The sequence below is a fragment of the Bubalus bubalis genome, chromosome 18, assembly GCF_019923935.1.
Source record: "Bubalus bubalis isolate 160015118507 breed Murrah chromosome 18, NDDB_SH_1, whole genome shotgun sequence".
NCBI lineage: Eukaryota > Metazoa > Chordata > Mammalia > Artiodactyla > Bovidae > Bubalus > Bubalus bubalis.
The window spans coordinates 40,054,223-40,070,949 of record NC_059174.1 but is presented as its reverse complement, the minus strand read 5'-3'; the positions used below and the strand labels follow the sequence as shown (position 1 = coordinate 40,070,949).

The 16,727-nt window shown below is 44.8% G+C and overlaps 1 protein-coding gene across 2 annotated transcripts; it reads right to left on the bottom strand.

Annotated features, from left to right (window-relative positions):
- Window positions 1-437: 437 nt before the first annotated feature.
- On the bottom strand, window positions 438-12,395 carry CCNE1 (cyclin E1). Of its 2 annotated transcripts, none has more exons than XM_025268990.3 (12): window positions 12,145-12,395; window positions 11,629-11,677; window positions 11,435-11,522; window positions 11,132-11,200; window positions 7,246-7,397; window positions 6,991-7,126; window positions 3,803-3,949; window positions 3,159-3,254; window positions 2,600-2,674; window positions 2,379-2,490; window positions 2,129-2,286; window positions 438-1,820 (listed from the first exon to the last, which is right to left on the bottom strand). In XM_025268990.3, exons 2-12 carry the CDS (start codon window positions 11,646-11,648, stop codon window positions 1,698-1,700), a joined length of 1,176 nt encoding a protein of 391 aa, XP_025124775.1. In that variant the 5' UTR covers window positions 11,649-11,677; window positions 12,145-12,395; the 3' UTR covers window positions 438-1,697. The 2 variants fall into 2 exon arrangements, with proteins under 2 accessions (XP_025124775.1, XP_025124774.1); XM_025268989.3 differs by having other exon boundaries at window positions 2,600-2,734; window positions 12,145-12,394.
- Window positions 12,396-16,727: the final 4,332 nt, after the last annotated feature.

Genomic DNA, 16,727 nt, shown 5'->3' with positions numbered 1-16,727 from the left:
GTACGACGGCTCGCCAGTCCATGAGGTATTTACCTCAAACATGCTTTTGAGCCAGTGTTTCCTCACATCTGCCTAGCTCTCAAACTTATAAAACAGAAATGTATTTAGTGCCATATTTTTGCACAGAAAATGTCATATGTAAATTAACCCCTTTTAGGAATTTTCGAGTCACAAATAATCACCATTAAAAAGTCACTACTTTAAAGGCAAGAGTATGTCTGAGATGAATAATTAACTAAGAGTATCATTTGCTAAATGCCATTACATGTATATTTATAATGCATTTATTAAGAAAACTGCATTAAAATGACAGAACTATGACATCACAATGTGAAAAAGTAGGACCTCTCTCAAATTTCATATAAATGTGGTAGATTAAAAGTGGCTGTTTTTTCTTTCTACTTCAGATAGATTTTTGCAAAATAACAAATACCAAGTTGAAATAAATGATATTTATTTGCTCATTCACCCTCCCTTAATGAACTCATACATAGACCAAAACACTGTGAGAAAATGAAACATAAGACTTGACAAGGCCACCACTTTGAGAACGTCCCACAAAATGTGATGTGAACTGTGCACATCGGGCCTTAAAGTGGACAGTGACCTCTTCTGTTAGCAAGGCACTTGGTGAATCCATCAGTGATCAGGGAACAGACTTTACGAGTTACATGTAATTTTACTTTGCATTTTCTTCTTCAAAGTAGTTAAGGCTGCTACATTAACAAGTTCTCCAAATAAAGATTCTTTAGGTTAAGCTTTGGATAAGGACACAGAGTATTAGATAACACTAATCACAGACACTTTATGACCTCTGTCCTGTGCTCGGGAAGAAACCACGCGTAAGACCCTCTTGGACGCAGATGTGACTTCACCGCTGTCACCACCGCCAGCCAGCGAGCCCACCGGGCTCACACTGCGCAGGGCATTGTTGGAAGATGCGGGTCAGGGCCTCACTCTAGCTCAGGGGCCCCTGGAGGCCCGTGAGGCTGGCACCTGAAGCTTACTTCAAAAGTTTTCTTTTAATATATTTGTTTGAAAGGCTTGAGTTTTGAGAAGCATGAAGTTAATTAACAAAGGGAACTTGATACAGCCACATTCAAAGTTGACTCCTAACTTAAATTACCAGACATAGTTCATAAAACCAGCTGTCTCAAAGACAGTGTTTTATCTTTATTAAAAAATGGATAAACATAGCAGCACTTGCAAAAAACAATAGTTCATAAAAGGCATTGTACACTGTCAACTGATAGTATGGAAAGGGGAGGCCCCCAGCACAGCTGGTGGTGGGCTGTACATCATAACACTCACAACCACCTGTCCACTTAATACGACTCAGCCCAGAACAGCCATGGGGAGACCAACAGCAACATGGCACTCCTCAACTTCAAGCCTTTGTTATTTGTGTGAATAGTCAATCAAGTCAAGTATCACCCTCCTTAGCAGCATCTGGAGCACTCATTGGTGTTCTGGAGGTGGCTGGTGTACTTGACCCACTTATTAAAAAAATCTAAGCATTCAATAAAAAACACTTCTCCCTGTCCAATGCCATCCACAGAAACCTTCTGTCGCGGAAGAGACATGCTCTTCCATTTAAATATCTGTAAAAGCTAATGCACGTCTCTGCTGCAGTCGACAGGAGAGAACCTGGAGCAGGCACTTCTGCACAGCTGTCTTTGGTGAGGATGCTGGAGTGGTCATGCTGATCCCTGCCCACTGCTCTGCTTCTTACTGCTCTGTGGAGGGGTGAGGACTCCAGTGGGGAGAGGAGAAATCCTGTTTTCTTCAGATAATATGGCTTTCTTTGCTTGGGCTTTGTCCTGTTGATAAGAATAAAAGCAAGAAATAGAGATGTTACAATGGAAGAATATATCCTCTGGGCTTCACTTACTTTGTGCTTTTTCCTATGTAGGTGAGTGAAGGGAAAAAAAATAGCAAAGAACAATCTAAAAGCCTGTGGTCTATATGATACTTAAGAGATAGGATCTCTTGATCCCATTTTTTCTTTTCCAAGGAATTAAAAAGAACTGGAGTCTTTTTAGGATTATCTGGAGCCTGTATGAAGCAAGTGAAGAGGCTGCCCAGGAAGTTTTAAGACTTTGTCTGGGAAACAAGGAACAGTACTGACCAGCAAATCCAAGCTGTTTATATGGGTCTGGATGTTGTGTGCATCTTCAGCAGGAACTCCCCTGAAGTGCTTAAGTTTTGAACTTCCTGTCTCCCTTATAACTATGGCAAATGGAACCATCCACTTGACACACTTCTCTATATCACACCACTGATACCCTGCAATGAAAATACATGTTACGCCGATTTGAGACAAATAACTGGTTTGTAAGTTTCATGTATCTTGTTAATGGACTGGAAAGCCAACATACCTGAAACCTTTTGCATCAGTTCAGATGAAGAGAAATGATACAAGGCGGAAGCAGCAAGTACACCATAAGAAAATTCTAAGCAGCCGACATCCAGGACACAGAGATCTAAAAGCTATGGGGAAGAACAGAGCACTAAGGGACACGCCAACACACACCCCTACTAGAGTTACTCAGTCTAGTGGTGGGTTAGGGTGCCCCACAGAGGCAGTAGAGCCACTTACCTCTGCAATCTGTATGAAGATTTGCTGAGGATACTGAGGCAGGAGCACTTCATAAACATCATTTAGATATGCAACCTGCATGTATACATTCAACCAGGACACAATGGTCAGGGGACTTAAATGCCACTTAAGGGCCTATGGGAAAACAGAAAACAGACCACTGGTTGAAAACAGAAAAAGACATTTCTCTTCCCTTTGGTCCTCTATAATGTTAGCTGCTCAGTCGTGTCTGACTCTTTGTGTCCCCACAGACTGTACCCCACCAGGATCCTCTGTCCATGGATTCTTCAGCCAAGAATACTGGAGTAGGTTGTGATTCCCTTCTCCAGGGGAACTTCCCGACCCAGGGATTGAACCCTGGTCTCCTGCATTGCAGGCAGATTCTTTACTATCTGAGCCACCAGGGAAGCCCCTCTAAAGGAGTTTCAAAATGCAGCCATTTCCCCTGCCACAATGTGTCCAGCTGGAGAACACCTAGCCAGATGCACTCATGCTGAATGTAGAAAAGATATTATGTATGTATTTTTGAAAAGGACTGAAAAATTAACTTGTAACATACCTTCATAATGATTAATTCCATGGTGAGAATTTCATCTCCTGAACAAGCCCCATCTGTAACATAAGCAAACTGGTGCAACTTTGGAGGATAGATTTCCTAAAAGGAAATAAAAGAAGATACTACTAGCAAAATGCCCATCTCTTATAGTTTAAACTTATATATTGTACCTCTCAAATTATTTTTTAGTATGCTAACATAAAAAGAAAGAGAGGGTACATTGATGGGATAAATATAAGAACTACTCCAGTGGTTCAAAATGCATTAATTGTGAAAGAAATGAAACATTCACCCTCAACAATCAATCAACCTTTTACTTACTGAAGAGTTTTGAAAATTTCACCTTTTCAATACCTTTAGTAATGTGTTTGAAAGTTAGGCCCATCTACCCTTCTAATCACACCAAAATTTTTATCCTCTTAGGGAGAAGTTCAATTTTTTTGATTAAAGGAATTAAATTAACCTAAGCATTTTAAATACTCATACTTTTCTTGGTTAATTTCTAGCCTTTTTTTATGTGTGGCTAAACTTTAGAAGGCTTCAAATTAGAAAAATACAAATACAGACAAATAGTTGATCCCTTCCCCTAATTCCAGTGGATCTCAAGAAGAGCATGTACTACATAAAAAAAATTGAAAATTATTTACCTCAAGTTTGGCAGCAATAAATAACGATGAAATCCCAATAAGTTGTAAAAGTGTTTTTACAACATTTTGTTGTGTTGCCATATACCGATCAAAGAAATCCTGTGCCAAGTAAAATGTCTCTCTGTGAAGTTTATAGACTTCACATACCTGAAAAAATAGTAAGTTTTAGAATAGTTACTTGAGGAAAAAAAGAAAGACAAACAAACTTGCCATGATTTTGGTGAAGGATAAAACCAAAGAGACAGAAGCTGGCTTTTCGTAAAGGATGGTTACCTTGCTTATCCCTAAACACATGCACAATGAAAACCTGGAACTCAGGATAAGGATGAAGTGTTCTGTGATCTAATATAAGAGCGAAAGCTCACAGGCTACAGCAAGAAGGTACATTCACAGTACAGTAAAAGCAGTGTTTCAAGGAAAAACAAAATTTTCTCAAAGAAATATGTACCCTTTTGTAAGTTTCATTATGATGTGAGGAAAGAACTACAATATTTCTTCACAATGAGCATCATCAGTATGAAAGCTTGAAAGCTGGAACATAGGTTTATTTAAAGATCACAACACTAAAACACTGTTAATCTAATCACAAGAGGCAAAAGCTTTATTAAAAAGCATTAAATGAAAGACTCAGAGACCTAGGTTCTATCCTAGGCTCCCCTTTAGAAAAACCAATTATAAAATTGAGACATTATAAATTAGTCCTGCTTTGTTAACCTCACAGGACTGCTGTGAGATGTGGAAAAATAGTATACATGATGGAGTTGAAAAGGACCAAAGAAATATTAGACCTCAATTCATTACTATCATCAAATGTTTGATTATACATTTAAAACTGCTATTCCTAAACAGTATATCCCAAATAAGTACACTTCACAGGGTTATAAGTAGGAAAGGCACCAGCAGAAACAACAAACAGAACATTACTAGAAACCTCCATCAATCACCAAAGAGTTTCTAAGTCCATGTGGAACCATGTTTAGAGTCAGTCTTTATCAAGCAACACAACTACAATCGGATTAGAAGTGAAACCAGAGCTTCTGTTCTCTACGGAACAAACTTTCAGACATATTTTACCCAGCTCACCATCAGGCACACTGTGTAAGCACTTCTTTTTTTGCTACATACTTCTTGGCTGGGCTGGGGGCTGGGAAATTTAACATCACTGCAGATAAGACTGCCTGTGAACTGTGGACTCATGTTTTGTCCCACTTTAGACATAAAAGTTATCATTCTTTTCTATCCTTTCAATAGTATTACATGACTTTTTTGATTGACTTCCAGGGGAAATCATTTCTTTAGAAAGTATCAATGGCATCAATTGCACTATATATAACAGATCCACTAAGTCACAACATCTTTTGAGTTGAAGCCTGAGATTAAAGCATACTATATCTAATGCTTCAGGGAATTATAAAAAGTTCCAAAAGGCCCAGGAGGGCTATGTGCCATGGTGGGTCTACGGACAAGTGTAAGGCCTATAGTTTTAAGCAGGCCTGCCAAAGAATTTGTACATTTGTACATTTTCTATGTTGACATTTTCAGGGACCAATAGAGAAAAGGAAATTAAGAATGATAAAAAGATGTTTTTATGTAAATCTTACATGGCCTACTATGTAAGCTATTGTTTGGTCACTAAGTCTGACTCCTTTGCGATCCCAAAAAGGAGATCTGTAGGCCGCCAGGCTCCTCTATACATGGGATTTCCCACTCAAGTATACTGGAGTGGGCTGCCATTTTCTTCTCCAGGGGATCTTCCCTACCAAGAGGCTTCCCAGGTGGCTCAGTGGTAAAGAATCTGCCTGCCAGTGCAGGAGACTTGGGTTCAATCCCTGGATCAGGAAGATCCCCTGGAGGAAGAAATGGCAACTCATTCCAGTATTCTTGCCTGGAATCCCATGGACAGTGGAGCTTGGCAGACTACAGTCAAGGGGGTCACAAAGAGTTGGACATGACATAGCATGCACACACACACATGTAAGCTGTACTTCATATGCACTATTTCTAATCCACACAAACTACATAAGGAAAACACTAATAGAAAACATTACAATGAGAAAATCAAGTTAAGTGACTTGCCTGACTGAGGCACAAAGATGTTAAGTGGCAGCAGATTTGACTCTAGGACAAGCACAACTAGGGTATACATACCCTGTCAACACAAACTTTCTGAAGGTACACGGCACTGTTTTTAGGGAATACGTAGCCACACAGCTTCCATATATACTTTCATAAAATGGATCTGCCTAAGATACCCTTCCACTCACAGAAGAAAGCTCATTTTGCACCCACCCAAGGTTTACAGAGGTGTCCAGGTATGTTTGTTAGTCACTCAGTCGTGTCTGACTCTTTGCAACCCCAGGGACTGTAGTCCGCTAGGCTCCTTTGTCCACAGGATTCTCTAGGCAAGAACACTGGAGTGGATTCCCATTCCCTTTCCCAGGGGATCTTCCCGACCGAAGGATCAAACCTGGATCTCCTGCATTGCAGAAGGATTCTCTACCATCTGAGCCACAAGGGAAGCAGTATCCAAGAAATGTCCCTTAATCAAGCCACTATTGAGACACCCACACTTCCTCCCAGAAGGAGGTGCACTGCCTATACAACATAACTTCTTATATTTAACAATTATTTACTATAACTTATAATCTTGTTATTTGATCAATTTTTGTATGATAATGTGAAGTATGAAAGTGTGATCAATAAAAGATTTGAACAATATATTTTGTTAGGATAAACTTCTGTGGGGGAAGAGAAATGGGTCCCAAGGAGTTAAAATGAAACAATACAAAATTTCTGACTGTTAAAAATAAATTTGTTCATATATTTTTAAACATTTGGTAGTAAGCTATCAAATAGCTGTTACACATTCTATTGTGTACACTTAAAAAGCAAATTAACAAAGATCAAATACCAATATTTATAATTAATTGGAAAATACAACCTTTGCAACTATTTAAACTTTGAGAAAAAAATTCAGACGCCAACTTAAAAACATCTAAGGGATAAACAGAGTTCAGAAATTCTTTTAAGGAAGTACATAAGCAAAAAAGTTAAACCACTGTAGTATATATACCACAGTTCAGAGACACAGAATGTGTCAATGGAATCAAACACATGAAGAGATTACAACATCACAAAAGAATCTAGAAACGGTCAGTGCTTCTAGTTAACCAGAAGGCTCAACCTACCTCCATTAACCAATCCAGAAGAATTGCTCGCATTTTAGGCTGCAGAAGAGGGTGCCGCTGCATAAGGTGCTTGTCCCTCAAGTATGTCTTTTCTTTGTTTAACATGATTTTCCATACTTCCTCTCTATTTGCCCAGCTACAAAAAAACAAAACCAAGCAAAACACAAAAGACAGGCGTCAGTATGCATCCAACTAGCGAAGTGGAAGTGCACACAGGGAGTAAGAGACCCAGGAGGCACTGGGTGGTCAGCTTACTTCAGTACAGGCAGTGGCGACGCTCTGGATGACGACGGCGTGCACCTCTGAGGCTTGTACGCAGCGTGTGGGTACAGAAGTTCATCTTCTTCTTTGTCAGGTGTGGGAATCAGGGAGCAGGGGTTTTCACAGGCTGTATTACTGTCCCAAGGCTGTAAAATAAAGACATGTTAAAAAACGTTTGATGTAAACCAGCTGTTTTTACATTCATTGATTTGTAAAACAGCCAGTAAAACAAAAAAATGTCTTCACACACCTAGAGCAATCTCTAGGCCTAAATCAATATTCCGGCCTAAATTAAGATGGAGATAGCATGGAAGACACAGTAATGACTCCAAGCTCTCATGTTCTCAGGAGTCTATGCAGTAAGTACCTAAGAAAACTGGTCAGTAGCATTTTATTCTCCGTATCATCATCCTCGTATGAGGTGCGTGAGGGCACAGGAAGGGTAAGACAAAATGCAAACAGGTCTTACATTACCGAAGAAGAAAATCTACTCGCAGTTCAGTAAGATACTAAGCAAGGCTCCAAAAGGGTATTGTGAGATTTGGTCACAATTCAAAGACCTGGGTTTTTTAACAAGTACAACTAACCTAATAAAATGTCTTAAAAGTGAAAGGCAGAATTTCCAATAAATGTATTTACATAAGCACTCCACAACCACAAGTATAAAACTGATTGCCATCTATATTTAGTCTCCTCATTTAATAAAAACCCACCAAATGTGACATCTTCCTTTGGTTCCAGGTCAAGCCAAATATATTACATAATGAGAACCTTTCATTTTCCTTAATTCAAATGGAAAAAAAAGGAGTATCTGCCTACTTAAAACCACATCAAGCAAGAGTCACAGGATTTACTAAGAAGTCTATAGAGATAAAGCCTAGATATTCCTGAAGACCTTTGAAACCCACCCCCAAAGGCTTATATAGTAATAAATGCTAAATCATCATTAAAAACCCAAACAATGCTTCTTTTAAAAAGTCCAGATATTTAATTCAATTTTTAATATTTGGAAAATGTCATTTTGCCATTTAAAGTTTTTTCTTTTTAAAGCTACTGTTTATTATCTTACTCTAAACAACTGATTGTTTTTTAAAATTACAATGAATTTATTGAAGATATGGCATGTTAACAATCCTGCCAGCATAAACGCTCTGTTAAAGCTCTGAGACTCATGGCAATTTTTTTTAAAGCAGAGAGATCATTAATGTTGACTGGAAAAGAGACAACCGAGAAGACTATAAATGAACATAGAAACATGGGCTCTCCAAGTGCTGCTTGGAAGATATGGGACAGGGTGGCTATCACAGCACACTGGCCACTTTCAGAGGAAGCCAGAGCACTTTTAAGGTACTGAGAAGAGCAAAGTAGGATAAAGCTCTCCTCCATCCAATGTGCACAGAATTGAGCATGCAAATTAACCATGACAGATCTTGCCAACAGCTGCTGGAGAAGGGCAACATCCTCTTCCAGTTCTAGAATCATGTGCTGGTATCATTTCCTTGACTCAAAAGGATCATGTTACAACTGCTTTACGTTGTATTCACTCAAGAATGAATTCTAGTTTTGAAAGCAGAAGCTGGGTGTCACCCTCTACAGCCAGATGGCTGAAATAGTTGAGAGAAGACTTTTGGAGATAAAATGCTAACAGTTCCCAACCTGCAGCACACAGACAAATCAGCTGAACCACAAGCAGGCAAATGGCCCCCAGAGCTGGCCTTTGACTAGTGTAGGAAGCAGGATAATGAAGTCTATATTCTTTAACTTGAATGTATGCCATGTCTCAAAGACAGCGAGATCAATCTGACTTTAGGAAGGGAGGGGATAATAGCAAGAGACCAATTTTGATTATTTCTAACCACCTCTGACTCTTTGTGCCTCTTTTAATGAAGAATGAAACTACCTTATGGAAAATTATGTTCTGAGAAGTAACTAATAGAAATTCCAGGACTCCATTTCAATAAACAAGTTAGGTCTCATGCAAAAAATTGAACAAAATGGATATGTTAAATAGACTTTAGACAAAAGAGCATTAGTTTCATTGGGAAAAACCTAAGGTAAGAATCAAAGGTTCCATGTGGTCCTGATGTAGCAGTATCACAGAGTTCAGCATGATGGCTATAAGTAGCTCAGGGCTATTGAACAGGGCTGAACCATGATAACTCCACAGAAAAATTCTGTGTAATTAATTGGCAAAAAGGTTGTTACCCCACAATTGTAGCTTCATGAATCTACAGAGAAATAACATATGACACTGACTGCTTCATAAATGATGGGTAATTTTCAAGCTATCTACTTTAGACAATGTGTAGAAACCTGTTGTCATTAATCTCTGAACCATGAAAATGCCTTCTAGTGGGAAATAATATGGCTATTCACATATCACGTCTATCAGCTCTCTGCAGTCCAGGGACAGGGCCAAAGCCCTGTCTTAGGCACCCTAGGCTCCGCTCCAGTTATCTCTGGAACTGAAACTACTCTAAAACCCCAAGAAGTCAACAGGGACAGCTTTGCTTCAGCCTTAGTTAAAAATTCCAATTCAAAACATAGCTAGGAAGACAACCAATCTTGAATTTCACAAAGTTGAGATTCATTTTAGTACAGACCCACACAAATTAACTTGCTTGGTTTGAAGTCTTTACAGGGAGAAAAAAAGAAAACGAAAAAAAAGGAAAGAACTTGAAACGCACTGTCTTATTTCTTTTCCTAAAACAAAGTATCTCTTCTTCTAATACAGCAAGTAGATCATCAGGCTGTTGTTCAATATTAAGTGGAGTCTCCCCAGAAATGCTAATTACGAGGGTCTTGTGCGCAGTAACAACAGCTTGACCGTGTGCCCCACGGCTTGGAAGACTTCGCTCTCCCAGGCCCAGCTGCTCTGGCTGTTGCTCGCTGTCCTACAAGGTGATGTGCTGCCACTGCTACCCTCACCAGAACCACTTTCCTTGGCTCAAATACTATTCCTGCTCGGTTTTTATCTGTTATAGTGTCAGAAAGCCTAATCAGTTAGTTTGGAGATCGACTGCTTCCCCTACTGGGGCCATAACTACAGTCTCCAGCCATTTCTGGAGGCAGAGAGATAATACAAGCTTTTTTGGCTAGGGACTTCTGATATTATGATGCTACCATGAACATGCAAGAAATATGGCGGGAACTCCATGAAGGAGGGGCAAGAGAAATGGACTGACTAGTCAATTTTAAAAATGTGTTGAGATGCACATATCATTACACATAATGTCTTACTAATACTCTGGTGGAGGTCAGATCAAGCTCCAGGCAGCAGTTATCACTGGAAGTAATTGCTGAAGAGGCTAGAAGAACCATCAAAAAGGGGGGAAAAGTTTGAAACATGACCTAAAGGGAGTGGGAGCAGGGAAGGGAAGTCCTTAAGCACCATGAGGAAACAAACACAAGTGTGGATGGGGGAGAAGTTGCTTATGAGCACACACAAACCCCCATCATCACAGTTACCCAAAGAGCTCTGTGTCAGGAGCCCTCCCACAGTTCACTAGCCTACAGCCTAGGCTATAGGACAGACTCCGCCCCTGGCTTGCACAGGACTCTGGGTTACTTTCCTCCTCTAACTGAATCTCAGTTTCCTCAAGGGCAAAAGGAGAGGACTGAGTTATGTGAGGTTCATTCTGGTTCTTCCAGACATCAGCGCATATTTGTAATCTCAGGGATGTCAGTCAGGAACACAGTCCTTCCTGGAATCCCAAGACTGGCAGAGGTCAGTGCCCACTGACAGGCACAGTGCTCGGTTATATGAACTGTGGCCATAGCTAGAGAAAAAGCCTTCAGCAGGAGGCAAGCAAGTATGAGACTCAATTTGACCCCAAACAAGGGGAGCCTCAACTTCGACCCAATCAGAAAATGTACCTACCTGATTGCCACACTGGCTTCTCACAGTCTTGTCAATTTTGGCAATTTCTTCATCTGGATCCTGCAAAAACTAACATAAAACAACCCCCATACCCCAAGGAAACACACCAAACAGCCCAAAGACAAAAACACAGACACAGAGAAGAAAAAGAAAGCTAGTAAGGTTATGATCACCATTTCTGCCAAACGCTCCCCCCCCCACCCTTGATCCCTTATCAACAAATACATGAGCAGAACCCATTCTGGTACCCAGGTAAGATTGGGGGGGAGGGTATCCTCCCCCACCTGTCTCCTTTGTACTCACAACGGCTACATTTGCCTTTCTTTTCCTGGAGCGAACAGAGACATCGGTGCCACTTTCCTCTTTCATGGTATCCGGTTCCTTCGCATCCCTGCAAAACCAGGATGGCACAGAGGTAAGAGTCTACCCAAATCTCGGCCCACCCCTCCCCCACCACCGCACACCTTCCCCTTTCCCGCAGCGGCCAGGCCACTCACCTCTCCTTTTCCCTCGGCATGGCGCTGGGCGCAGGATCAGACCTCAAGCCTGGGGGCACGAAACGGCAGTAGGGTGAGAACGGCAGCAGAGGGGTCCAGGGCCCGCCGGCCTGTCCCGAGCACCCCTCCCCCTCCCGCGCGGGCGGCGGCGGCGGGAGCCTCCCGGGCCGGTCGGGAAAATGGCCGATGGGCCCGGGGTGGCCTGTCACCCGCGGCGCCACCAGCGGCCCGCGACGCCGGGTCGGAACCCAGGGTGCGGGGGGGCGCTCAACGCCCCCTGAAACTCTCTCCGGCCCATTGCCTCCCTCGGGACCCCCAGCTGCCTCAGTCTTCCTCTCAACACCTCCCCGGAGCCCGCTTCTGAGTCACCCTACCGGGGCACCCCGCGCTGACGCCTCCGGGGACCCGGCGACCCGGCCTCGCCCCACCCCCACCCGGGCCCGGCCCGACCCGACCCGGGCGCTCCAGGAGTTCTCGCCCGCCGCGCAGTCCGGCAGCCCGAGGCAGGGTCCTCACCCGAAGCAGTCTCCGCGGCAGGCAGGCAGGCGGCACGAGCCGAGGCCGGAGGCAGGAGGCAGAGGCGAGCGGGAAGCCGGGAGGCGGGAGACGGCGGCGGGCCGAGCGCGCGGCGGTGGCGGGATCCGCGCCTGCCCCCTACACCGCGCTGGCGGCCGAGCCGGCTGCTCCTGCGCCCGGCTAAGAGCGGGACATTTAAAAATCCCAGCGCGCGGAACCGGCCCCCGGACCGCCCTCGCGCCCTCCCGCCACCCTCCGCTCCGCCCCGGCCGGCTGGGAGCCCCTCAGCGACAGCCAGAGGGCTCGGCCCCGCCCAGCCACCGCCCTCAGGCCCGCCCTGCGCGGCGCAGGCCCGCCCAGGCGCTCAGGCCCGCCCGGGGCGGGGCCACCGCGGGGCGGGGCTAAGTGACAGGGCCTGCGCGCCGGAGGGGAGGGGCCCTGGGGCCGTGGCGGGGCCTGTGCCGCCCAAGCTGCGGAGCCCGAGCGGGGCGGGACGCGGGGGCCGGCCGGCGCGCGCGGTGGGGCGGGGCTGCGCAGGCCGGGACGCGGGGGAGGTCTGGCGCGAGAACGGCGGAGGGGCGGGTCGCGGGGCTCTGGGGGCGGAGCCGAGCGGCGCTGGAGCGGCAAAAAGCCGCGTGGCCGGCGCTGGTGGAATGTAAACACGGCGGGCGGCGAGGCTTCGGTCCCCGACTGAGGGGTCGGGCCACTAGACCTGAAGTCCGTAGGCCTGCAGCGCCCGCGCACTGTCTCTCCTTGCACGTCTCCCCCGCCCCCGAGACGCAGGTTTCCGGGCCCTGAGTCAGGGTGGGATGTGCCCAAGGTCACAGCGCATGGTCACAGAGCCTAGAACCAGGGCCTCAGGCCGCCAGATCGGGGGCCGCCTGTGGAACAGCTGTTACTCCTGGACGTGCGTCCATCCATCTGTCCATGCGTGTGTGTGTTCATTCAGGTAATAGTCTAGCACCTTGCCTTCCAGGTGTGCCTTCCGCCACAGACTTTCCCCTGAGGATCGGAAGACCTTTTTGATGCTGGGATTCCATGTGGCCCTCTTTACCTTAAGCATTTACTTAAGCAGGCAGTAAAATCAAATCCACACTCCATGCCACTCCACGTGGACCTACCCTCACCCCCTCTCAGACCTTTCCTTCAACTGCCTCCCATCAGAGCTCCTCTGGCCATCCTCTGTCCTTTCTCATCTCGGGACCTTGGAATTTGTTGTCCCTAGCTCCGGCCCCTTGCAGCTACATCTTTCCTGAGAATTTCCAGGTCTTCCCCAGGAGTTCCTCTCCACCGCATTGCCCTGCTGTGGCTCCTTCACAGCACTTGCTGCCATATGTCTCTTGTCCGTGTTTGGTACTCTTCTCCCTGCCTTGTCTGTCTTGTTCACTGCTGTATCCCCCAGATCTTGGCATAGTGCCTGGAGGAAGGGAGGCACGTCAATCTTACTTGTGAAGGAATGCTTGAAAAACATGGTGACCAAGCCCTTGTGGATTTTACAGGCTAAGGAGACAAGTATTGACTATCATCACTTGAAAGTACCTACTGTACTAAACTTCTAGAAAATACATATAGCACAGGGCTCCTAAACACTCTCAAGACCCTTCCTGATTTACAGTCTCAGTCTTGGGCCTCCTCCCTCCATGACTGTCTTTTTGCAGTTAGAGCCTGGATCTTATTGGAGGACACGGTTTGTGTCATCCTCAGAGGTCCCTGCTAGCAGATTCTTGACCTTCCAGGGGCTCTGAGGTCAAGGCTGCTGAAATGTCTTGCTCAGATTGGCTTAGGTAGGTATGGAACCCAGGCTCCTAAATTCCCAGCCTTGTGCCCTTAGGTAGTAACAATAATGGGTATCACAAACATTTAAAAAATAACAGCTTTGTCCTAAATACTTCAAAGTGTTATCTCAACTAAACTTCTCAATAATCCTATGACATTGATACCATGATTGTCTTATTTCACATATGGCACTATCTACTTCTTAGGGTCACTGTAAGGATTAAGTGAAATAATGCAGATGAATTGCTGAGTACAGTACCTGGCACATAGTAAATACCCAATAAATGACAGTTGTTAACAATGATAGATAAGACAGTTTTCCTTAGTGGTTGTAGTAATTTATACTCCTATCAGCGAAGAATATCACCAGGACTTCCCTGGTGGCCCAGTAGTTAATAAATCTGCCTGCCAATGCAGGGGACATGGGTTTCCCCTAGTCAGGGAACTAAGATCCCACAAGCTGTGGAGCAACAAAGCCAGTGAGTGCACCATAGCTAGAGAAAGCCTACAAGCACCAATGAAGACCTACCACAGCCATGAATAAATAAATTTTTAAAATTTATTTAAAAAAAGAAGAAAAGACAAAAACTGGTGGCAGCAATCAGACCCCTCTGGGGTGGGGGTCCTAGGTACTACTGTACGTATGTTTTATATCTTGATCTAAGCAGTGGTTACATGGCTATGTTCCTAAATAAAAGTTCAATGAGCTATTTATTTGTTATTTGTGCACTTTACTGAGTGTATGCAATACCTCACTAAAAAATAAAATGGTTAATTTTTTTAAAATAATTGAAAAAGCAATAAAGTAAGACTTTAATAATCTTTGCCCACTGGGAGCTTCCAGTCTGAAAAGGAGGCAGTCATGTAGATTGGCAGTTGCAGTTCAGAGTGATAAGAACTTGAATGGGAAAATTCTGGGGGCTACGATTTCATGTGGAGTTGGGAGCAAGGGCATTCAATCTACTCTTGGACACAGCTGCTTGGAGGAAGCAGCATCAAGGCCAGAAAGATGAATGAACTCAGCAGGAGCAATATAAAAATAAGTTTAAGGCAGCAGAAACTGCCTGCACAGAGACGTGGAGTCTTCAGAAGTCACCAATGGTCACTTGTCTGGAGCAGTTCACCTCTTTGAGTCCGTTTCATTTTGTGTCCAAACACTGACAGCCTTGAGGGAGATAAGGATTACACTAAAGGTGAAAAAACAGCTGCTGTGTAGGGAGGACAGCACCTTTCTTCTGCCATGAGACTTTGGGAAATTTCCTTAACCTCTTGGTGCCTCAATTTCTTCATCTGTAAAATGGGTGTGATTTTAATTCTCCCAACCTGTGAGGAATAAATGTATTAATATGTATAATGCATTTGCCATAGGATCTAACATATAGTAAATGTTCAGTATGTAACAACTATTATTATTATTCATAAATAAATTTGGGGCATTGGCTTAGCTTCATATGTGGTTTAGGCCCTGATGATGGTAGAGGTTAAGGAACCAGGATGCAAGCATTAAGAAGTAAGCCCATAGAGGTTACAAGGGCCAAGTTCTTCCCAGATAGGATTCCTTAATCCAGGGCCCACAGACAGCCTTCAGGATCCCAGGAAACTGCCTACTGACAGTGCCAGGCCATCAAGTCCACTTTCCTGGGCAGCTGGCGCATAACTTTTACCAGCTCCTTAAAGGTACACACAAAAGTTAAGGAGCGCTGTAGAGGGTAGATGGAGGAAGGCGTGGGTTGTGACTAGGGGTAGAGCTGGTCCAGGCTTTGCTTTCAGGCAGAGCTGGATAACTGTGGCTGCCTGGCTGAGCCAAAGGTGTGTGTGGGGGGTGGGGCGGGGGGTGGAAGGGGCAGGGGAGGGTCCTACACACAGGAAAATCAGAGGAAAGAGGGTCAGACTGGCTGCACCGGTGTGGGCTGTGGGGTGGGGGCCAGGCAGGATGAGCAGGCTTCAGCGCCAGGGAACTGAGTGTGGGAAGGCCTCAGAGGCTTGGCTCCTGTCCTCCTGTAGCCCTGGGGACCTATCTGCACAGGCCTGCCAGGTCAGTCGGAGCCCCGGGCCCAGCTATGCTCCCCAAGACTTGCTTATTGTTCAGACTAGGCGCACACTGTGGTGGATTCCAAAGGGGGGGAGACTAGCAAACCAATGGGTGGCCAGCCCTGGCCTAACCTTCTCTTACGCTGGAAAGCAAGTCCAGTCAACCCTTTAGACAGAAGTTCTGGTTAATTAAAAAACTCCAGTGAAAACCAGAATTTACCTTTAAACTCAGTGTACAATAGAACAACGATGGCAGCTGACATTTACGGATTCTGTCCTAAGCTCAGAGTTGCAAGGAACAGAGACTAATTTGAAGACATTTCATGGAGTGGGAGTGTGTGACCACGTTTTGTGGGGAGGAGGGGCAGTTATGCAGCAACAAGCAACCCCCTTAGTATGGGCTAAGACACAAGAGAGCTTTGTTCTGTGTCTGACCACCATACTCCCAGCTTTCAGTTAAATCGTCTCATCTTGGGTTTTCTGAAAGCAGTCACAGCTGCAAGATACAGAGCAGGGGCTTGGAGAGAGGAAGCCCTGGAATCTCTCTTCTGGTCCAGGACTCACATTTTCCTTACAGCACCAGGCTCTTGAACTTAATGGGGGAGGGGGACTTGGCCAATCAGAGCCCCGCATTCTTGACTATGTGATTGGGTCAAGAGTAGGCACGTGACCCAATCTGAGCCAATGAAAATCCTCTGGAGTTGCTAAGTGGATGGGAAGAGGTCTGGAACTGGGAGGCCATCTTGCCACTCAAGGCGACCTTCCTTTGAGGGAGG

What these genes read in the sequence shown, in the direction of transcription:
- CCNE1 (XM_025268989.3), bottom strand. Translation starts at nt 11,648, where the DNA reads ATGCCGAGGGAAAAGGAGAG. An exon ending in GAAGCCAGTGTGGCAATCAG is followed by an intron (nt 7,398 to 11,131) that starts GTAGGTACATTT and finishes TTTATTTTACAG; the next exon opens with CCTTGGGACAGTAATACAGC. An exon ending in TAAACAGCTTGGATTTGCTG is followed by an intron (nt 1,821 to 2,128) that starts GTCAGTACTGTT and finishes TCTTATCAACAG; the next exon opens with GACAAAGCCCAAGCAAAGAA.